The following is a 24,344-nucleotide window of genomic DNA, read 5'->3' on the forward strand; positions in this document are numbered from 1 at the left end:
GATCATACAATATTTGTCTTTCTCTGACTTATTTCAGTTAGCATAATGCCTTCAAGGAACTAGAAAAAGAATAAACTAAGCCCAAAGTTAGTAGAAGGAAGGAAATAACAACGATCAGCAGAAATAAATGAAATAGAGACTAAAAAAGACAATAGCAAAGATCAATGAAAATAAGAACTGATTTTTTGAAAAGATAAATAAAATTGGCAAGTTTTTAGCTAGACTCACCCAGAAAAAAAGGAAGGGAACCCAAATAAATCAGAAATGATTTATTTCAGATACAACTGATACCAGACATACAACTGATATCACAGCAATACAGGTGATCGTAAGAGACTATCATGAACAATTATCTACCAACAAATTGGCCAGCCTAGAAGAAACCGATGAATTCCCAGAAGCATATAACTTACCAAGTATGAATACATTTTGAGGGAACTTTTAGTCATGTAGAGATGTGGGCCTTTCCTTAAAGCTTGATTTGTCCATTTCTCTTTCTGGAAAGAATGCTAAAACATCTCTTGGAGCAGTGACGCTGACTGTTTGCCCATGTGCCTCTCCCTCTCCCATGCGTTCCTCACACCTGCCTCTCCAGTGTGCTTCTGCCTGAGGTTGGGTAACAAAAGGTAGTTGGATGTAAAAAGCTATTGCAGCCCTTAAATGGAGTTTTCTGTCTCGCTACTCATACCCTGAAGTAGACTTTAGACTTGGTGAATCTGTTGTTCCCTTTCTTGGTACAGTTGGCAGGTGAAACTTCAACAATGGTAAGTAGGCCCTGCAGGCATATCTCAGAGATACCGGGTTGGGTTCTAGACCACTGAAATAAAGTGGATATCACAATAAAGTGAGTCACACGCATCTGGGGGTTTCCCAGTGCATATAAAAGTTATGTTTACACTAAAAATGCAATACCTGTGAAATGCAATAAAGCAAAGTGTGATAAAATAGCTGTGCCTGTTTTCTAAACATCTCGGCATCCCAGACAGCACAGTCATCTTTGTATTCCCAGGCATCCTCTTCAGTGCCTTACAATTGTAGGCAATGTTTGTAAGATCGGGTGGAGGTGGAGAGACTGAAATTCACCCAGCTGCTTCCCCAACTTACAACAGGGCTAAAAGCTAGAAACTACCTCGTTGAGCCCTGAACCCAGTTAGATGCTGGTGATTGTGAAGACTTGGGAATTGCAGGACACACAGACACAAACTGTTTTAAGTGGTTTCACTGTGCCTTTCTCAAACACTCCCATGTGAATCTGCCCTGCTCCCAGCTCTGGGCTGAAGGTGGGGTTCTCTCTGGGGACACAGCCACGGGCTCCAGAGCCGGCTGAGTTGGTCACAGAGGGACACAGGGGGTTTGTTCTCAGCCTAGAGCCAAGGCCTACAGAAGATGAGTGTGTGTTGGCAGGGAGAAGGTAGGTGTCTGTCCCATTTTATTACTTTTCTAGGAGCAGAAATTATAAGCCCTTAGTAACATCCATAGTCCTCATTTTACTACAAAGGGACACATTCCTTTTTCTCTGTAAATATAGAAACATGGGCATAAGCATCTCAATTTCTAAGCAGGGGGTAGGCAGGCTCTGTACGTTCCTCTCTTGTTGTAGAAGCTTCTCAAGGGTGAAGTTTGTTCACCAGTGAATCTGTCCCGAGGTCCTGAGGCAATGCAGGATAGGTTCTGCGTAAATATGGGTGGAATTGGGAGGGGCACACCGACCTGGGTGTGGCGCTACCTAACTAAGAACAGTGGCCAATATAGTCAGGCTCTTCTGGTCCCTTTTGCTTCTCACAGGAAGGAAAATTCCTTTTGTGGGGGAATCAGGGCTTCATTGGCCCCCATGGAGGATTTCCCCCAATTGATTTCCCTGCCGTTCATGCATCCATCCATCCATCCATCCATTCATCCGTCTATCCATTCATGAATGAATGTAGTCACTATGGGATTCAGTGTCCTTATCTTTATGCAGGAAGTTGAACTAGAATATTGCTGAAGAGTGGTAGTGTGAGGGTAAGGATCATTTTTCTCCTATCTGCAGCCTGAATCTCACAACCAAAGCAGCAGGCTATAGGAAGAAATAGTGCTGAACAGCTCTTGCTGCTCCTGGGGACAGACCCCCACCCCCTCCGTGGCGCCTGTAATGGGGATTGTACCCCCCAGGCGATGAGCAGTAGTTTGATTGTCTGCTCCTCCGCCCACTGTGAGGCTAATGATAGATGTCTGCCGTTTCCCGTTGGCCACTCCTCTCAGACTGTGCTGTGACCGTGATTCGGGCATCTGGGGGTGTGGTGAGGTGCAGACACCCCTGTTTTCCCAGCAGGCAGCCTGCCAATCCCACACATCAGGAGCACTTCCCTCAGGGATCTTGGGCTGGAGCTGCTTATTACTGGGAGCAGGAAGGTTTTAGATACTGTCGAACTGAATCAAATGGAATTGGCCCAGCTGTCGTGCGCTGTCAGGGATTACACCAGGGACTGCTCATTTGTGGTACATGCCCTTGGTCTTTCCCTTCTGCCCTGTGATTTCTGGGAGGGAGAAAGTCATCTTATGGTTCCTTACTCAGGGCAAGCACAAAGGACCCCATGCTACAAATCCGGTGACTATTTATATTCAGGCTTATGGCAAAGCTTCCTAACCATAATCCTGTAAAAAGCTCCTTGAAAGAATAATACATGTCTGTTGAGTTGGCATAGAAACGTGGAATGATTTCAACTGAAATGCTGTTAAATGGTACTATTTGATATTGAATACTCATAAGGTCAGTCACGTATGGGTGCCGTTGTCTGGATTCTTTCCCGAAGATTCAGTTATCACGCAGATACAATGGCCACTCTACGAGTCTGTATCCCATGAGCTCCCTAACACGTGCTCTATTGGCGTCCCTTGAATGTCTCACACACACCCTCCCCTACTTACACCTGTCATTTCTGCTCTACAAGGCCAATCTTAACTTTAATTCCTTTTTTCTCCAAACCTTCCTTTAGCATCCCAGATCTTGGCGAGCTTAACTTTGTGTAACAAGTTTGGTTTGTGCTAAGTCATGGCGTTTTCTTGTCTGTATACCTTGCATTGCTAAATTTTGGTCACGCCCATCCTCTACCATCTTTAAACCATGTGCCCTTTCTACCTTGGTAGATTGTCAACTTCCTGAGGGGAAAAAAGAGCATGCCCTGTACAGTCCTGTGTCCCTAGCCCCTAGTACAGAATCATAATGCATCTATTTCTAACACTGATTGAGTATGTTAATTATCCCATTGTATAGATAGGAAAACCAGGGGTCAGTTTAGTAGGCAATTTGAAGAGTCACACATCTGCTAAGTTTTGGGATGGGATTTGAACTGGACTTTTAACTCTAATTTTCTTTTTTTGTTTTAATTATTTAAGATTTTAAATTGTATTTATTGACTTGAGAAGGTAATACATACACATGGTAAAAAAAAAAAATTCCGAAGATTCTAGATTTCTTTCTGTTATACCGTACCATACAGTACACTGAATACTTCCCTGTTCTCAAAATTCCCTGTTATTTTCCCCTAAGAAGCCAGTTCCTATTCTGACTTCTGTTATTCTGTTAGTGGCTCCATCACAAAATCTTGGGATGACTTATTTTTCCATTCATCTCAGCTAATTGGTTGTTAAAGACCAGCTTATGCCTCACAGGTCCTCCAATCTGTACCTGCCTTGTTCATTCTCACCCCTTCCCCAAATCCAGCCTTCACTCCCCCACCCAGATGACTGCCGTCTGGCTGCCCTTCCAACCTCCCTTCATCCCATATTAGTTCATCTCAGGGTAATCTAGAACCTTCTAGAAACCTGCAGGGAGTCCTTCTACCTTCTGATTGAGTTCATATTCTCCACAGATTCTTAACTGCTTTTGTTAGGCTGTCTAGTTCATTTTGGTAGACAGGGAAAGCCATTCTCAGTTTTTAAATAATGGTTTATATGCATAAAATAAAACATACAAGATTACAAAGGGACCCATTTATATTGAAGTAGCTATCAAGCTATTTTAAAAGCAAATTTTGATATACTAATTTATGTGTACTTCTTTATTATAAATAATAAATAATTCCTTATTAATACATTAAATAATAAGGTCTCCTAGTAGATGTAATAACTGTCACCACTTCAAAGTAGCATTGAGTGCAAAGAATATCTTGAAATACCCACAGCATCTATGATGTGATATGAAAATATGATTTGTTTAGTGTCAAGTCACAAGACCTACTATTACTATGGTATGTTACCTATATTCTTAATCAAAGGAAATGACAAATTTCAGTTGGAGGTTAGTGGAAATTAAGTGTTAATTCTTTTCCTCTTGTTTTTGTGGTCCCCAGGTTAAATCCCATTTCCTTAGTCTGAATCTTAAGATTCTATGAGGTCTGCTTTCTCATTCCCTGTTAACTTGTAAACTTTGGGTCCTACAGCTCTTCCCACGTGGGCTTTGCCCTCTGCACTGTACAGATGGGAGAGCAAACTGGGAAGCAACACGTCTGACCTGAACCCTGCCTCTCTGTTCTTCTCTTCGCATCTGCGCAGGTAGAAGAAGGATGGTGGGAAGGTGTTCTCAATGGAAAGACTGGAATGTTTCCTTCCAACTTCATCAAGGAGCTGTCGGGGGATTCGGATGACCTCGGCATTTCCCAGGATGAGCAGCTCTCCAAGTCAAGTAAGGAAGTCCTCTACCATGCAGGAGAGGGGTGGGGGCAACCATGGGTGCTGCTCCAGCCTCCCCTCTATTCCACTGCCTGTGCTGTGACAGAAGCTCATGAGTATTTTCTTGGTTATGCTGCCTTAACCCACCATGGTTTAGTGGGGTTATATCCTTGTAGAGGTGTGACGTGCACACCTTTACGTGCACACAGACTCACACTGTGAACGTCTTCGGATAGCTCAGCCTTCACGCCGTGCTAGTGCTCCCCCGAGGTGGCCCATAGTGCTGTGCTGCCATATACTTCTCCAGTGTCACTCACTGCAAGTTAATCATTATTTCTAAAATGAATCAAATGAGATTGTTAATATTTCTCAGCACCTCTTGAGGAACTTGGAGAAATACCGCGTGTGCGCACACGCACGCACGCACACACACATCATCAGTGGTGAGAAGTGTGATGTTCAGAACTAGTGGGTGCCAGCTCCCTTTAAAGGCTGCCAAGCCAGCTGAGAGTCCAGCCCCACCTCGGTGAGCATGAGTGTCCTTCTGCGATGGTGAGAACGAACTCCAGGTCTTTCTCTCTCCAGGGCCAGAAGCTCTCCTCCCTCCAGTTTCTCTGCTGCCCTTTCCAGCTCACGGAGCCAAAGGTCAGGACCGGGAAGCTCTATTCTCCCAGTCGCTAACCCAACTTCCTACGTGGGCGTCTGTGTATCTCTTGTGCCGTCTTGAGCCAAGGTCATGAGTGTGAATGTCATAGAGGCTCGACTGTGTCATAGCGGGTCAGCACTCCCTGGGGCCGCAGACTTTCCTTCCTAACAAGAGGAGGACAGTTTAGTCCTGTCAAAATAATTCTGAAACAGCTTTCTTTTCCATTTGGAAAAATCTAACTTGAGTGGGATCTTCAAGTTAGTTTTGTCTCTTGTATTTAACCAGTAGCATGGTTGGGCAGATTCCCAGTTTGGAGGTAAAGCTGTTTCTGGAATAGTGCTCAGGTGACCTCCTTCACTCGGTGTCTCAGCAGCGCTGGCCAGTTGGCTCAGTGGCTTCAGCTACATCGTTTCCCTCTGTTTCCAAAGTCTGGGACCCCCAACCCCTGAAGCCCATTCCATTCTGGGGTCTGTGGTGGGAAGGACAGGAGATGATTTTGGAACAAATGAAGCATCTCGAAGTGGCTTCTGCCTTCTCTGGTTTGGGGCAAGGAGATTTCTCTGCCAGTATGGCCAGCTAATGACTATGGCCAGGGGGGCAGAAAGTGTCCTTGACTCCGTGATAGTGGGAGTGGCTGTAGCTTCCAAATTGCACATTAGAATTCCAACTGCCCTGCTGTGTACTTTTATACACTGTACCTGGGAATTGTGTCCTATAATAGCAATGCTGTATCTCAGGGATATAGTGGATTAAATGGGGTTTCTGGGAGGGAGGACCACATTGGGTCATTGTACCATTATTTCTGTGGATAAGTGCGTTATGAGTTCCAAAAATAATGTATATAAACCACCTCACCCATAAAAGGCCCTCTGTAAATGGTCACTTTCATTGTTAATTATGATAAAGTCTTCGGAGACAGCCACTTAGTATGTTGAAATTGTTTGAGTACTGATTGGTACCAGGCTGACCGAAGCATTGTCTCTGCATTTGGTAATTACTTTGGGTTTCTTCTACTGATGGAGAAAAGGAGATCTGGGGAGGTACTGTACAACATCTTTGGGAGAACCTCGACCTCTTGGTGTCCTGCCACGTTGGGTATGCTCTCAGAGATGGAGCTCGGAGCAGTAATGCCTCTTGTACTTTTGGAGCTGTTGAAATAAACTGTCTCCTCTCACTCCAGGCCATTAATGTGGACATTGACCCTGCCTGACCCTTGCCTGACCCTGAGCTCAAAGCACATGGTGCTGGAATTTCTGGGGCAAGATGTTAGGAGGCTGAGTGGAATGGTCTCCACAATCACTTAGCCTTCCGTCACATGCCTGGAAGGGGCTGTTTCTCTTCTAGAGACTGCCCTCCCCCACACTCATTCAATTAAAAGCCTGTCATTTCAGGACTAGGAGAGTCCAGTCATTGCAGCAGCCATGTTTATTTGTCACAGGATCCCTCCCTTTTGGGGGTTTTGAGGTCCCTGAGATGCATGGTCTCTTAACAAAGATGGATGCTTGTGAAAGAACTACATGGCTTTTGTAATCTTTTTGTATGTGCAGTTAAGGAGAGGAGGGCCCATCTCTCCATCTCTCCATCTGTCTGTCCATATCCATCCATCCATCTATCCATCCATCCTTCTTTCCTTTCTCCTTTCCTCCTTTTCTTCTATTCTTCATTCATTCAACCTTTATTTAGCCCTTCTTGTTACTAGGACTCTGTACAAGACATTGGGGTTCTACAGAGACAAGTCAGCGAAGGTCCCTGTCTTCAGTCAGCTTGCTTTGCGGAAATGGGGTGCACAGATTCGCAGAAGTTTGGGAAAGTGCCCCAGGTGCTCTGCTAGCTGGGTACCTGAGGAACAGTGGGATACAAAGGCGGAGAGAGGCCAGTCCCATGGAGATGTCGGGACAACAATGGTCACAAAGGGCTTCACAGGAAAGCAGATGTGGTTATAATGTCCCTGTGGCTTGCTAAATTGAAATAATCCCCTGAAAGAGAGAAAAATACCATCTCTTAGTGTTCTGATGGGCTGTTCAGTAGCTGTTTAACTCTGATGGTAAAATATATATAATTAGATCAGATCACTTGCAGAAATTATGTATACTGGTAGGGTTTACCTAAGTGGAGCCTTTGGTTTTAGACTAAATCTGCTTATTCCCTATCCCTCAGAGAATGGGGTTAGTAGTTTCAAGATGTTTTACAAAAGAAACACCTTTTTGTTTTGAAATGATTATAGGGTCACAGAAAGTTACCAAAAAAAATAAAAAATACTGTACAGGGAGGCCCTGTGAATCCTTCATGCAGTTTCCCCCGGGGATAACATCTTGTCTAACTACAGTAAATGCACATTTCCTTTTATCATCGAACTGAGAAAGACAAAAGTAGTTAATGCACAAAAGATATCTAGCTCTTTACTGTTGTATGAGCTGAACTGTAGTTAATAAAGGCCTTTGTTATACCAGCCCACTAACTACCCTTCATAAATTACAGTTAGTTTTCAAAGAGATTGCTTAATACACAGCTCTGGGAGTAAGTCTAACTCCTAATACTTCCTATTTGCACCATTTTGGTAATTTTTAGAGATCCTAGTGACATCATATAAAAATCTTCTCAACTTAGCTGCTAGTAGATATTATAGGAGGTTTTTCTTTTTTTAGGACAGATAAAACCTGTACCCTGGTACACATGAAGAAAACTTTATTTACAGTGTAACCTTATACGTTTCTTTGTTACACACATGTAATACATACCCCTGTGTGTGCACACTTATTTGATATTTGTACTCTTCACATTTCTACTTCCAGAAACTCTTTGAGGATAGTTATTCAGTTGAGTTTTGTCAAATAAGGGATGAGTGCAATTGAAGAAACAATGCATTATATTTATAAGGAAGTGTGCCGAGACAGCTTGACACATGGTAGGTGTTCACTAAATGCTTGCTGAATCCTTGCTTACTCTGAGGAGGTGTTTTTAGCTTTGAATGACAGGTGCAAATTGCTTGAACTGGCTTTTCTTTTACCCTAATGTATTTTTATATATGGTGGTTGGTTATGAAAAGCGCTAAACTTTAGATCTTTGTTCAGGGTAAGCTAATCTATTAAGGAAAGAGTTACAGCAAATGTATTGGTTGCTATGTTGATTTAAACATTTTATCTCAGTTCATTGTTAGTAGCAGAAACTTTTTGCTGTATATTTAAATTTGAAAGCATCTTTATTTTTCATATAATTTATGAAACCTTAAAGGTGCTTTTTCAGAAAGCCTTTTATAAACTTTTTATTATAAAAATTTTCTAACATACACAAGTCAACAGAATAGTCTGATGAGACCCTGTGTACCCATCACCCAGCTTCAGCAATTAGCAGCCTATGGCCAGTTCGTTGTAATTATACCACTGTACAGTTCTCCCCCATGTTATTTTGAAGCAAACCCCAGATATCATATAATTTGATCCACAAATGTTTCAGTATGTGTCAATAAAATGGTATCTTAAATACTGTTATCACTCCTAATAATAATAATAATAATAATAATAATAATAATAATAATAGCAGTTCCTCAGAGTAATTAACTATATGGTCAGTGTTCACTTTCCACTAATAGTCTTCTACTTTTTTGTTTTTTAATACAATTTGTTAGTTTCAATCTGCATCCAAAGAAAGTCCATGCATTTTAGTTTGGTTGACATGTCTCAACTCTCTGACTCTGTAGATTCTTCCTTCATATCTCCTTTTCCCCTTGCTACTTTTTACTGAAGAAATTGAGGTCTTTTGTCCATTAGTTTCCCACAGTCTGCCTTTGGCTCATTTCATCTCTGCCATGCCATTTACTCTCTATTCCTATAAATTGATAATTATATCTCAGGCCTTGATTAAATTCAGGTTTGAGAGATATATTTGGTGAGGGGACAAATCTGCTTCATAGGTGGTGATGGATAGTCTGTCTGGAAGCTCATAATGTCTGGCTGTCTTTCTTTTTGAATATCAGCAGCCACTGATGATTATTACCCAGATGTATTCACTCATTAGGGGTTGCTAAATGGTACCAATAAGGAATTTAAAAAAAAAAGAATGAAATGGGCTCCCAGGTAACAGATCAAGAGTGAAAACAAGTATTGAGTAAATTAGGTAAAAACAAACTCTTGGATGTTTTGTTCTTAGATTATAAAATAATTGTTGTAAAAGTAAAAAATATTTAAAAAAAAAATTACTTAGCTACAGAAACATTTTAAGTTCTCTCCCTTAATTTTCAGAGGGAAAGTTTGCATTTTCTTTCTATAACCATTAATAACCATGAGATTTCAGTTTGAATTGACTTTCTTATTTTCTTAATTCCTTATTTTTGAATTTTTGGTTCAGATTCTTTAGTGACTTGTCAAGGGAAGACAAAGATGGAGATGGCCTTTTAAAACTGAGGGCAAACCACTCCCATGATACAGAAATGTTGTATTTCATTAGCTGTAGGAAGTGAATTACTTAGTGCTCCCTACCTATAAGAACTAAAGCCAGGCTGACAACGCCCCACACTTTGATGTCTCTATACTTTTTTCTTTTTAGTATTAGCTTTGTGTATGATGTTCTGTTGGCAGGAAAGAGCAATTATAAAAGTGAAGAAAAAGAATTTCAGGCAAATTAGATGCTAGCATAAGCATATGATTTTTTGTTGAAATTTTAAAATTCTTCCCTTTTACAGCATTTGCTGCCTTTAAGTACTAATATTTAATAGTGATGGTAGAGTATTTCCCCCATGAAATAAACAGCATTCATATTCATGAACTTTCCAATTGCCCATCTCTTTTGCTCTTTAGATACAGTGAGTGTGTCCTCACTCACCCCCAGCCCAGGCTCCATTTCCCATCACCTTGCTGCCAGTGGACAGGGAACTTTACAGAAATGCTTAGCCACTCAGAGACATCAGGGCCATGTCTACTTCGTGATTCTCAGACCTGGTCCTGGGGAAGAACATAGGGAGGTTCTGTTGTACTTGGAGAAACTTTATTGAAATACTGATTTCTTTTTCTTACACTTACTTTTTCTGACACCAAAAGGGCTACTGCCATCCAGTCCTGGTGGGGAACTGGCTCAGCAAACAGCTGCATTCCCTAAGAGTAATGTTACCTTCATGATGGAAGTTAAGCAGAATAAAAATTTGCCCGAATAAAAACTAGCAGCTGTTACTTGCTCCATGGTGTCATCAAAGTCCTCAAGAGCTACGAGCCTAACAAGAACATTGGGAACACTTGTTTCTTTAGATTATTCTTATGTAGTCAGTGATTTGAACGTCTTAAGTTTTTGCTTTAATTGGACAGAACACATCTGTCAAAAAGGGCAGATTTCAAAACAACGGTGTTACCCTATGTCTGTAGGACCCAGAAATTAGAAATACCTGATTCCATTTAATTTGTTGACCTCATCATTTCCAATTCTTTTCAGTGTATTTTCATTCCAAATCTTTTCCAATGTATTAGGGGTGCCGTGACCCAGAAAGTGGACATGATGGTTCCTATGGGATTTCCCATTTTCCTAAAGAGTTTCTCTAAAAAGTGAAGCAGTTTGCTCCCCCCCCCCTCACTTCCACTCTCTGCCTCTCTGTAAGTATAGCCTACCTTTTCATCCTCAGACTTGTTATGAGGGAGCTATCTGACTGGCCTCCAGTTTGATACTTAGCTCACAAGCCACAACAGAGACTGTTTCTTGGATAATTTAGAGGAATGCATATACTAATTGAGTTTGTCTTTATCACACCGTTTTACCTGCTGATGGTACTCTCTGTAGGGTGTGTGTGTGTGCGTATGTGCGTATGTGTGTGTGTACATGTGCACACTCAGACTGGGGCAGACTGTCTGTATTCTGTGTACTTACTCATGGTTCCAGAGAGATTTGGGCTTTGGCCATGTGTGCAGTCTTTATGCTATTAATAACCTCTACTTGTAACAACAAAAAAAGAAGATAATTTGACATTTGACACTGGTGAGTCCTATGTCCTCATGCTTAAGTACAAGTCTCATGACTGATAGGACAAAACCTCAATTAAGATGTTTCAAGAAATAGGGTTTTCTGGTGTCCTTGGTGCTAAGGAGAAAACCCCTTACATCAACGTGGAAGCCACGACTGGTTTCAAACCTTATTGATAAAAACCCCCCTCTAAAATATTAGTATATTTTCTTGCTTAAATGTACTGAGGATGATAAAATGTTCGAAAAAGAATTTTGTGCCTTGTTTAGACTCTTGGGGTAATGAATACCAGTTTGTATCATACAGGGCTCTAAGGGTAGAAGACAAAGGATAGTGGGTGGAAATTTATAGTATGTTTGGGTCACACTCTCCAAAGAGAAGATTGACTCAACTGAGGAATCCGATTGATTGGAGTTCCTCTGGTTAATTGAGGTTTTCCTATTCTCGAGTTATAACATTGAAATGGCTTCCAGGTTTAAATTGGGCATAATCTACATGCTGGTCATTTGCAGAGGCGAGCCCCAATTCCAGGGCTCATTGCCATCACGGTTGCATGGGGACTTTGGGCTCATTCTGTAACATTCTTAAATTCTGCCTAATGGTCTCTAATTAATTTTGCGGATGAAGCTCTTACAGTGGATTCATTGAAGGCAAGTTCAGTTAAAGACTCTCCCTCTTCCTTCTTTTGCCATCATTTGCTCTCCCTCCCCCCTCTCTTGTTTTTCTCTCCCCTTCTCTTCTCTCATTCACTGTCAGGAAAGACTACCTTTGAAGGGACAATTCTGTACCGAGCTGCACCGGGAAAGACGGAGGGCCACAGACGCTATTACAGTGAGTGACCTTTAACAGCAGGAGGCAATTGTAAAGACAAGATCTGGGTACTTGTGGTTTTTGATGCAGCTGCACTTTCCCGAGCTGCTCATGCTTCTGCCAAGTGTCTGTGTGAATTTCTGATCCAAGGACATGGACTTATTTGCCTGAGATAAGTGCCGTCTCCTTGGTGTGTGCTGCAGAAGCATTCCCATCACCAGCCCCCGGTGCTGTCTTGTTTGCTTTGTGCCTCTATCATGTGTGTGACATGCGTGCATGAACCATGCGTGCAGAGAAGGGCTCAGTGACATTTGTCATGGCATATGTATTCGTACCAGTATCTCTGGGCTTCTGGGGTGGTGTAAGATGGCTTCCCGTGGAGATGTCACCCTCTCGTGGTTATTGCTTTTACTGAGCGGGTCATTGGAAACCAACAAGTTGTTTCTTCATCGCGTGATTCAAAGAAAGAAGAACTTGGCGTGACAAGTCCATGCCTGAGAGGGTGTTTTGCTTTGCTCATTTAGCCAATCACCACACGGCAGACTTCTTTTGGCAGGATCAGCGTGTAGCCTTTTGTGCTGTGAAATAAAGCTGCCAAAAGTTGAGGGAAAGGAGACGAATGAGGTTAATGAATGAATCTCGTCAAGTTCTTAGAACAGTCCTGCTGCACAGGAAGCATTACACGTGTGAGTGTAAAATTGAAAATAAATAAAAATGGCTCACGGGTCTGAATTGATCAGTGCTGGACTAGCAAGGAAATTATTGGAAATGATGCTTGTATAATTTGGCCTGTTATAGGACTGGCCAAAGCACACTTAAGGAAGCTTTGTTCTTTTTTCACCTGGAAAGAAAGGTGTACATCCACCTTAGTGTGCATGTACACATAGGCATACATAGACACAAGTGAGGAAAGAGAAGGCTCAGATGTGAACAGCAGAGCCACACTTCTCAAACTGTGTGCGGTGAAGTGTCTTTTTATTTCCATTCCCCTGTGGCCAGATACCTGGTCCTGCTATACGTGCCTTCACTACGCATGCGCTATACCACCTGCGCCTCCCCGTGGTAGTAGACGGACCAAGGTTGGTCTGTGCCCTGTTTACCTAGATGAGTCCGCTGGCTACACGTCTGGAAGTCGCCCCAGCACACACTGCTATAAGCATTTCCAAACACGGACACTTTCTGTGCTTGTGTCGCTGTGTACAGTAACGAACCCTTCATGAACTGGCCCCAGTCCATGGACCACACTTGGGTTGCACTGCCCTTGAGTGTCACCTGGCGTTCTGAGCATGACACAGGGACATTTTACACAATACTGTGTGTAATGGGCACCAGTAGCTATAAGATACAGCACCAAACAGATGTGAAAAGGGAAGGCCACCTTTCTTTTCCTCCAAAGGAAAGGAACTAGATTTTGAGTTATTTCATCAATCCAGATACTCAGATATTTAGTTTACATAGTACTTAAAAGTGATGGGGGGAGGGTAGAGCGCACTGGTAGAGCACATGCTTAGCATACTCAGGTCCTGGGTTCAACCCCTCTTACCTCCGTTAAAAATAAACAAATGAACAAACAAACCTAATTACCTCCCCCCAAGCCAAAAAAAAAAAATGACAGAAGCAGGCTGCCATAATTTCCAGAGAAATATCTGCCATGTGTTTCCTTCCCAGCCCATGCTTGTGTGGTTGAGTGACCATGCAACCTCTCCCTGTGTAACATAAAGAGTATTTCTCACAATGATTGATATGAAATTAGCAAGATGAGCCCAGAAGGCAGCGAAATCCTAAAACCAGAAGCCCAGTGAAATCAGAGTAGCAATGGTTGAAAATATTGCGGTTCTAGCTAATGAGGAATGATAAAAGAATCCTTCAAATTCTTCTCTTTGAAGAACTAAAACAGACTTGCCCTAATCCATTTGCCCTGCTGCCTTCTGCTGGTGGTGGTGGTGATGGTGGGGGTGGGGTGGGAGGAACATGGGATGGTTTCTTTTCACTAACCATTTCTTTATTCCACTCTGAAATTCTTCTTTCCAAACCAGAAAAGAATATACAAGCCATTTATCACACAGAAAGAATCCATACGGCAAAATGAGAACATGTTAAAGGGGAAATGACACAATATTTAGACTCCAAAATTATATCTCCAGCAGGGATATTTCCAAAAACAATGAACAGATAAACACACGGATGGATAGCTAATCCAGGGAGGTCTCCATGTTTGCACACTCGAATCTAGTCCTGCAAATTGCAGCCGACCCCCTTGTGGTAGGCTGTTCCTCATTGTTCTGCCCTCTGCTCTTGCTCACAAGTGCTGTTCTTTAGTTAATTAAAATGTACACCAGGGATTCCCCACCTCTTTTGGCTTATAAATACCATTTTATTGAAAATAGCAGCAGCAACAAACACAGCCATTGTTTAAAGGATTTGATTTTAAAACTTGTTAGCAATTTATAATGACCTTTCTATGTTTTCTGTTTTCATTTAACAGTTTCTTCCTGCACTGAGACTTCTTTATTTGAGTGACTGCAACATTTTATGACATTTTATGTGAGCAGTTATTTGGTGTATCATTCTGATGTACTAGGAGGCCACCTTACCTATAAGAAGATAATGTACACTGTGGCTAATAGAGTACAAAATTTGATGGTGTACTTTCATCCCAAGGGTATCGTTGTCATCCAGAGATACACAGTCAATGTTCAGGAGCTATTCTACACATCTAGAGGCTTTTAGAGACAGGCTTAATGGCAGACTTTCCATAAAATATCCTTTGAATCCTGCCCTTTGATGGCATGACTAATGTACTGACCATCAAAGTAAAAATGTATACCCAGAAATTAACTAGAAACAAATAGGCTCTCCTTTTAGGAACATGATTGTGGGCAGATCCTGGGGAATAAAGAATCTGGGGAGGTAAGTGTCCATGTTGTCTTGCTGATAACTATTTTATGACTTCCAGCACATGCCACCGGAGGTCATAGGACAGGTGTCATGTCCCCACAGTGTTCTTATTTGGAAAGGAGTTCAGCTCTGGGGAAACGTGGCTATTAGATGAGGGAAGGATTCTAGCCTCCAGGAGGGCAGCTTCCTTTCCCACTTTAACAAATACAGTCATTTTGCCAGTGAAAGTGTTTCAATGTCAAGTCTGGCTTAATGCTTTCCTAGAGAAACATGTCTGCGTGCATTTATTCCTTGTGAAGCCATCCAAAGAGATTTCATTCTTTTGGCAGTCAAAATTTTGTGTGGTTTCTTTAATTGCTAATATGTTTAAATGGTTTTTAGCTTTACAGTTTCCCTTTAGGAAATGTTACTTTCAGTGCTAATTGCTAATTGACATGAGTCATAGAGATTTGAGGTACAGTATGTGGTATTGACTGGGCGAGGAGGTGAGGAGGGGGTGGGAAGGGTTGTTACTGCACAGATTGTAGCAAAACAAATTTGGCTGAGAACCAGGCTCCAGCTAAAGAGAGGTGAAATGTCACATGTACAGAGAGATCTGCCTTGAAATTAGATTTTCTGAAAAGTTTTGATTCACTTCTTAAAATTAAAATCTGGAGGTGGGGAGATGGGGCAAAACTCAGAGCCACGACTCCAGTGCAACATATTCACACACTGAAAGGAAAAACCCCAGTGCAAGTTATCCATACCCAGTGACACTTTCAGCGGTGGTTCCTGGCTGACTATGAGATGCTTCACTGCTGTGGCTGATTTCTGAGCTCTTTCTTTCCCCATCCCCACTTTTGACAGGTTTAAGGGAAACTACAGGCTCCGAGAGTGATGGGGGTGACTCGAGCAGTACCAAATCCGAGGGTGCCAACGGGACAGTCGCAACTGCCGCAATCCAGCCGAAGAAAGTTAAGGGAGTGGGCTTTGGAGATATTTTCAAAGACAAGCCAATAAAACTAAGACCAAGGTCGATTGAAGTAGAAAATGACTTTCTACCAGTGGAAAAGGTATGTTCGACAGTTTCTGTTTTATTTCAGCATAATGTGGCGTATCCAAAATTACCTCTTAGGGCTGGGCATCTGAGACTTCCTGTGGCTCTTTTGGGGTTTCATTGTCCTCGTGTGCAGCTCTTCTTCTGTGTGGGTACACTTTTCCTCGAAAGGCTCATACCCTCGTTTGCTGCTGCTTTTCTTACTGATCACCTCTCTGTAGAATGTTTCTTAGGATGACTTTTCAAATAGACCAGCCCTTCTCTATTTCCTTCTCAGAAAAGTCCCTGGACATGCTTGGACCCAGCTAAACCTATAACCTTGATACTTTTCAAGCACCCGCCCATCTCTCTCCTCTCCTTGTACGTTTCTCTGGTGCTTTGTGCTTGAGTGTGTTGACTGGTTCTGCAGTAGAGAAAGGGGTTGTGCATTTTTTCTCTCCGTGGTAGGTGGGACTGATTTCAGACTGCCGCAAGAAGTCTCCTGCGTGTGTGAATGGTGGAGGTGGCCCACGCTGTGAATCCCTGGGTTGTTACCATCAGGAAGCTGGCTGTTTTCTCCTGCCCTTGGTTCTGGGTTAGCAAGAGGCAGACAGAGTGTTGCTGCTGAGTACGCGGTTGCCACAGCAACACACCCAGAGCCATCGTGCTTGTGGCTGTCAATGACGTCTACAGTGGTACACTTTTAAGCATCATAGCCTTGCTTAGGATTTGATAAATACTGTGGAATTTTCCAGATTGTAATAAGCTACACTCATGCTGTGCTTAAGGAATGTTTGTTAATTTGATTTAGTGTTGAAATTTTTGCTTTGACATTTGTGCCAGCCGGCTCGGGGGATGGGACATTGGCAACATCTCTAATGCAGGTTTATTGGTGGCTTTTAAATGTGTTTCATTTTTCGGTAAGATGAATTTTTAAAAGTTACATCATCTTCTGCAGCTGTAGAACTTCCACCCACCTCCCACCCCCTCATCCCCCAGCAACCTTGCCCAGTGTCATCATGCATTAGAAACAGAATCTAGAATGGAAACTTTTTGGACACTTAACACCCCCAGAGATGAATAAGGCAGAAGGGGCAGATACTTAGAAATGAAGGACCGTTTCATTTAAACTTCTTTTGTTGAAGCTTCTCTGAGCCAGCATTGTTTCTTTCAGTAATTGATTTGGTATTTCTCAGGATCTGAAGACTATCTAGTTAGTACCCCAGGTTGTGAGTTCATTTCTGTTTCACATGGTCCTTTCCAGATTCCCATAAATATTTACAGAAGAGCAAGATCCCATCTTGGGAAGGAACGATGATGCAGTTTTTCTTCATTTTACTCAAGTGGTTGAAATGAATAGAACTCAGTCACCAAACAGTTAATTTCTGTTGTTTGTTTTATGATTCTTGATCTTGTTCTTCTCTGTGTAGGAGGACATTGTGTGTGTGTAACTTGTATTGTTGCTATTAATGTTTGGTTTAACCACTAATAATAAATTGCTATTATTAATAGCAGTATCAGCAAAAAAGAAATATTCCCAAGTTGATACCTCAGCATGCTTCTCCTCTGCACCCCAGAGCCATGTGTCCAACTGCTGACTTGAACGTCTCCACTCGGAGATCTTCAATTCTCATCAGCTTGTCTAAACCTAAACTCATCATCGTCCCCCTGAAAGCACTCTGCCCACAGCCTTCCCCATCTGAGTAGAAGGCAGTGTCTCCCCTCCTCCCATTGCTCAGGAGAAAAGCCCTAGGGTTGTCCCTGACTCCCATCTTGCTCTCACATCCCACACCTGATCTATCAGGCAACCCTATCAGCTCTGTCTCCTAAGTGCAGCTGGTACCCACCACAGCTCATCACCTCTGCTATCCTCCTGCTCTCTCGCCATCACGGCAGTGACCTCCTAATAGGGCTTCTTTCTTCTCCCCTCCCCCTTCCCCAATCTAGTCTCAATATTGAAGCCAGGGTGATCCTTTGAAACCTTGAGGCAGATCATGCCACTCCTGCTCGCACGCCTGTAGAGGCTCCCCTGTGAACCAAAGTGAAAATCCCCAGTGAGGCCCAGGACCTGGGACGACCTGACCATTATTACCACTCGGACCTCCTCCCTCACTGCTCTCTCCCCGCCTGCTCCATTCTGGCCGCCTCGTTCTTCCTCACACCTGCCAGGCACGCTCCCACTTGGGGACCTCTGCCACAGCAGTATCCCCTGCCTGGACGCTCTGTTCCCACCTGCCCACCTGGCTGCCTGCTCCTCCTCCCTGACTCCCACTCCTTCTGAAACTACCCTCATGGCCCATCCCGCTTACTTGCACTGCATTTTTTGTTTTCCACAGCATGTACCCCCTACTAACAATGTTTTTTTTATTATGTTTAGTCTTTGTTCTGTTCACTACTGTATGCAGTGTGCTTAGAACAGTGTGTAGCACATAGTACGTGCTCAGTAAGTGTTAGTTAAATGAGTAATATTCAAACTGTATTAATATAGCACTTTAGAGATTACAGGCATCTATAAAATGAGGGGTCTGGGTGGGATCAGATAACAGTTATTTAGTTGGACAGATAGTTGTTGCATGGTTCACTGCATCTTTGTGAAACAGAAGATTTATTGCATTGGTCTTAGTGACATGAAATGTTAACTTCATCAGAATAATATATATACACACATACACATACATGCATGTGTGCATCTTGATTCACGATTTGTTCGCAGAATGAAACCATGTGCTGGCAGTTCCCTTAACCTGCTTCTCATTGTGAAGCCTCTGGGGAAAACATAAACTTCCCAGCCTGCTTAACTGGCTGCAGACAATTTTATGGCATCTGAGAGGATTCAGAGCTCTCTCCACCCCCTGTCGTTGGCGCCATGGATAGTTACATAGATTTATGGGATCCATTATGTTATTGCACAACCTGGCATGGGAGCTGATGAGTGTGATAATGTTTTACTAGTGTACAACCTGGTTCTCATCACTTTTGAGATGATTCTGTGTCCAAGATTTATGTTTAAGGAAGGAAGTTTGAGCTCACTGTTTGGATTGTGCGGAAGCGCAGACTGGATTGTATGTGACAGCATCTCTGTCAGGTGAAGCCCGAGCAGGTCTTCCACTCAGGCTGGGGCAGCGGAGCTTCTCACATAGCTTGTTTGATAACTTGCATAGGGGGAAAAGGACTATGATAATTATTAACAGCTGCAAGCATCCTAGTATACTTTCCGTTCCAGTTTGTGAAGTTTGGAGATCCATTTTTCTAAGTCGGTTGACAGTGTTGCCTTTATTTCACCCACGCTTTCATCCCTGCCACCGTACCCAGAGTGCTGGGATGCTGACACCAGGAGAGAGCCTGTGTAAAGCACCCCACCAGCAACAAGCAAATAATGCATAGTCTCGCTTCTCTTATTGAGCTGTAAGGAAGGACCCCATTTATGAGTCTTTTTAATACTGCCATTTGGATACGCCTGTGAATGATTTGTTTAATGCACCATTTAATTGAAATATTTACAGATGAAATGATTTAATGTCTGGGATTTTGCTTCTAGTAATTTGGAAGATGGAAGGGTGGGTGGGGCACAGAGGAAACAAGAGTTGATTATCAGGAGTTGATAATTGTTGAAACTGGGTGGTGCATACATGGGGGTTCAGTACTCTGTACTCTGTTTTTGTGTATGTTGGAAATTTCCCTTGATAAAGAAAAAAAAAAGAACCTTAGGTAAAAATGTACCATTTAAACTAAGCCCAGAGGTATGTGTTACATCAAAACAGTGGAAAATACAGTGTGGCTAAAGGTGAACCAAATTATGTATAATAAAATTAGAAGGGCGTGGTACCATTATCCTAGCTGGTTGACCTTGACAGTCACTTAGCCTCAATTGGATCATGTGTAAAATGGGAATACTCTTTATACTTATCCTACCTCATAGGGCTTTTTAAAAAATGCTATATAGCTGAAAATACTTGGACACTGTAAATGAAACTCATTTCAACTAGTATTTATTGAGTACTCACTGTATGCTCAGCAGTGGAGGTAACACTGGTAAACAAGACCGGGTCACTACCCCTCCGGGAGCTGCAGAACAGTAAACAAGCGATAGTAATACAGTGTGGGGAATGCCATGACCAAGTTGAGAACACAGTCCTGTGCCCTGGTAGCCTTTGGGCATGGCAGGAAGTGGCGAATTGTTAGGGAGGCTGGAGAGTGTGTATTCATGTATGTGTACCCACTTCCTACAGGAAGTGATGTTTAGACCTATTGGAAGGCCTATGTTTTTAGGCCTACAGGAAGTGATGTTTAGGCTGATAACCATTGGTCCAGTACGTAGTCATCAAGCAAACGATCTTAAGAGTTGTCCAGGTGGGGAGAGCAACATGTATAAATGCCTCAAAGGGAACAGGAAATCGCCCAGAGTATGTGTTGAGGCTCTAGCCGGAAGTGGGGAAAGATGAGAATAGAGAAAAAAGCAGGGCCTGGTGAGACTTGTTCAGGAGTTTGGACTTGACTTTGAGGCAGTGGGGAGCTATCAATGGGGAAGTAGTTCTCAGCAAGAGAGTGACATGATCAGATAGGTGGTTTAGAGAAAATGTTCCAAGCTGCAGTAGGCAGAGTGGATTACAGAAGACAGGGTATCTAGAATTCAGGGGAGAGGTTAACAGAAACTTATATTGGCTCTCCCAATAAATGCCCCCCCAATGTAGGCTCTAAACCAGTTAATGAATAAGATGAGTAAGTGGATGGAGAATCAAAATACTATTTTTGTTCGTTTTTTTCCGTATGGATATCCAGTAGACTTAGCACTATTATATCAAAAAGATCACCCTTTCTGCAGTGCACAGACATATCACCTTTGTCATCATTTAAGTGGCTGTGTATGTGTCGGTCCATTTCCAGACTCTGTTCTGTTGATCTGTTTGTCCTTGTGGCCATTTTATACTACTGTAACTACTGTAGCTTTATAGTCAGCCTTGGTATCTGGTAGTTTAAGTCCGCAATCTTTGCTTCTCTTCTTCAAGATTTCTTGGGCTGTTCTTGTTCCCTTGTGTTTTAATATAAATTTTAGAATCAGCTTGTCATTCCCCCACCCCAAATCCTCAGGATTTTGATTGGGATTGCATTAACTCTATAGATACGTTTAGGGGAGCATTGGCGCCTTCCCAGTCTATGAACACGATATATTCATCTGCTTATGTAGGTCTTATTTCACTTTGTAAAACTTTCTCAAGTTATATTTTTATGATTTGCACATCTTTCTCTACTTGTGTTACGTTGCACTGTTGTTGCTGATGGAGGCAAAGTCTGAGGGTATATAGATTAGGGTAAGAGCCAAATGGGCCTACCGGTTGATCTCCAGAATTAGGCAAACTCACCCACCCAGTCTCAGCAACACTGAAGTCGGGCAGACCCATGTGAGGTAGAAGGGCCTGCCCTGTAGGGAACAGCAGAGAAGGCCACCTTCAAAGAGGAGGAAAGAAAAGAGCTGAGCTGAAGATGCCCAGTTTGTTTCTTCTAAATTCACGTATCAGAGAAGTCATTTCACTCTTGCAGGAGACAGTAAATAGGGGGACAGAGAGTTCCAGGAGTGTTCAGTTCTGTCCAGAGGCCACGAGTATCCAGAGAACGTCTATTTGGATTCCTCTTTACGTGGAAGGAAGCATCAAGATAAGAGAAGCAGCTTTTCTCTCTAATAAACGTTTTGGGGGAAAATTTTGGAGGTAGAATGAAGAAGTTTGATAGCATGTGGGGGATGGATAAAGGGGAGGGACGACTGGAAGATGATGCCTTGGGCAACTGACTTCAGCAGCTGGCTGGATGGCAGTATCATTCCCTGATTAGAGAACACTGGCGGAGAAAGATATTTGGGGTGGAAGGTTGTGAGTTCAGTTTTCGACTAGCTGAATTTTGAGGTACTTGTGGGACCATCAAGTGGAGGCATCCGTTAGGCAGTTGGATAAATAAGCCTGGTAATGGGGAGAGAACTGAAGATGTAGGGTTTGGAGTCATCCATCTAGAGATTGGGTTGGAAGACTATAAGCTAGAAGGCAACCCAGACAGGACCTTATTCTCATGAATATGGCTGATACCTTGTCTCCTACCTGTGGACCTGAGAGGGAACTTCCTCATCAGGCTGCTTCCCTGTGACCCCAGCCTGGCCTTACTATTTTTCTGAACTCCTTGCCTTCTCATGAGTCACTCAGATGATCACTCCTGGCCAAATACTTCAGGGAAGGAGTGTCAGGTATTACACATGGGTAGATATATTACAGATGCTCAGGTGAGTCCCAGGACCCACCTAACCTGATAAGTCTTTTGTAAAATAATCCTGGCTTTTCACTGCCAGCTGATTCCACGCTTAAGTTCTCTAGACACAAGTAGTCTTGGCCCCTTTAATTATTGAGGAAAGCAGTCTTTTTGGCCTGGGCTCTTCAAACAGCCAGACTGGGGAAGATATTTTTCCAGGCTGGTTGTTTACTCGACTGGATTCCCTATGAAGAAATGCTTCAGGAAGCTCCATGGTCCTTCTGTCTTAGTTGATTTCCATTAGTGACTTCTGACACTTTTGCAGTGATTCTGTTTTCTTTCTACGTTTTCTGCTAAGTTCCATAACTAGACATTGTCTCTTTTTCAGCTCTCATCATCTTGAATCTCATTTATAGAATCACAGTCATCCAAATTAATGCCTTTAATATCAATATTGTAGCTTTTACATGAGAATTAGAGAATTAGAATTACAGTCACATACAGATGAACTACTAATCAATTTTTTTAATCAGTCAAATTACAGGAAGAGAAATTTTAACATCGTCACCCATAACTCAGGCAGTCTTTTTATCCATACCAGTAAAAATTCATCAAGATGTGTGCTTATGTAAAATTAAAACATGTAAACATCTAAAGTGATGATCCTAGTTCCTTAAAAATGAGAAATTTATGTCTCTAATCCTTTGAAGACTAGAAATAAGCTCTGGGGAATTTCCAGGAGCTAATGGTATATGCTTTGACTAATGAAACATAACTGGGTCAAAACCTTGTTGTGATGATCTGAGACCTGTAGTATTGGATGTCTCTCATAGTGGTTGAAAGATAAGGTTATGTGACATCTCTTGAGCAGTTGAAAGACCCATGATTTTCAACGAGCAGATGCTACTAAGATGCCCACCGTTTGCCTGGGCTGAATGAAGGGTCTTGGATTTTCAGACTTCAGTTTATGTGTTAATGGTTCCTTGCCTAGGAAGAGTCAGGAGGGAGCTGGTGGTGGGAAAAGGGAAGCAAAAACAGTATACAGGGTTACTCTTTGACGTGTTAGGTGTTGTTTACTGTTTTATGTATGTTTGATGCATACTTTCTAAAACATTCAGCTTAGTGTATTTTCTAAAAAGTGTTTAATTGCAGCAGGTGGTCACCAAGAATCACCTTCTCAGGAGGCCTTAAAATTGTGTTTTTAGAAATACGGTGGTCATTAAGCATGCAGGACACACTGCCTGGGTTCACATGCCAACTATGCCTCTTCCTGGGGCAGATTATTTAAGCACTCAGTGTTTTAGATTCCTCATCTGTAAAATCAGAATAGCAAGAGGACCTGGCCCATATGGTTGTTAAGAGAATTAAGTAACACAAAAAATGGATACAGTGCCTGGCATATAATAATCACTTGATTAACGTTAGTAGTTATTATTGTTGCCTTTCTGGTTATTAGAACAGAAGGCATGCCTATAAAAAGCAATGCAGTTTCCAGGATCATTTCTTTACCTTTTTATTAAGGGTAATTTAAAACTCGGAGATGTAGAAATGAATTTTGCTGCATCTGTGGTAGCTGTTTGTTTGACATCACCAAGTATTCAGTATCAGCCACTAGAAAGTAAGGGCACGGTTTTGGACCTTGTCTTTGTTAGTCACCACTGTATTGACAGTTCCTTGGAAAATCATTGTTAAACTAAACCTGGCCCTCAGTCAATATTTTGTGACCAAGTATGTGAAGATAACGTTTTGTCCTAATCCAGTCACCATTGTACAGGAAGACTTATTCTGTTTGGGGACTGCTTGTAGTCTGGCTAGAGATTTACTTTTCCATTTGTTTGTTAATTGGCTCATTCCTGCATTCCCTGAAGCTTTATTGAATGTATTTTATGGATCAGCAGTGACAGCTCTGGAATTTCTAGATAAATGAGCTGAGGAATGGCAGTCCATTTGGATAAGGATTGGCTAGGCGGCTTGCCTGGATGCTGTGTTAGCATAATTTGTGCAGATTTTTCACCTGACAGGTTATTTGTATGGGGGTGGGGGGAGTCTGGTGTAGTTAATTGGAATGAAGTTAACGCCTCCTCCCACACCTCACGCCTGAGATCATCTGTCACATACTGGCCTCTCATTTAGCGCTTCTGATTGTGCCCACAT

At 42.4% G+C, this 24,344-nt stretch overlaps 1 protein-coding gene across 8 annotated transcripts in view; it reads left to right on the plus strand.

The window, feature by feature from the left end:
• SH3KBP1 (SH3 domain containing kinase binding protein 1) overlaps positions 1 to 24,344 on the plus strand; it is a 300,059-nt gene that overhangs the window by 158,624 nt on the left and 117,091 nt on the right. For 6 of the 8 annotated variants that reach the window (XM_031445773.2, XM_031445775.2, XM_064483352.1 and 3 more), the window contains 4 exons: positions 4,534 to 4,663; positions 5,236 to 5,295; positions 11,993 to 12,067; positions 15,791 to 15,996. In XM_031445773.2, coding sequence (XP_031301633.1) covers positions 4,534 to 4,663; positions 5,236 to 5,295; positions 11,993 to 12,067; positions 15,791 to 15,996 — 471 coding nt within the window. The remainder of the gene's footprint in view (positions 1 to 4,533; positions 4,664 to 5,235; positions 5,296 to 11,992; positions 12,068 to 15,790; positions 15,997 to 24,344) is intronic. The other 2 variants (XM_031445777.2, XM_064483354.1) reach the window with 1 other exon arrangement.

The sequence above is a fragment of the Camelus dromedarius genome, chromosome X (assembly GCF_036321535.1).
Source record: "Camelus dromedarius isolate mCamDro1 chromosome X, mCamDro1.pat, whole genome shotgun sequence".
Taxonomy (NCBI): Eukaryota; Metazoa; Chordata; class Mammalia; order Artiodactyla; family Camelidae; genus Camelus; species Camelus dromedarius.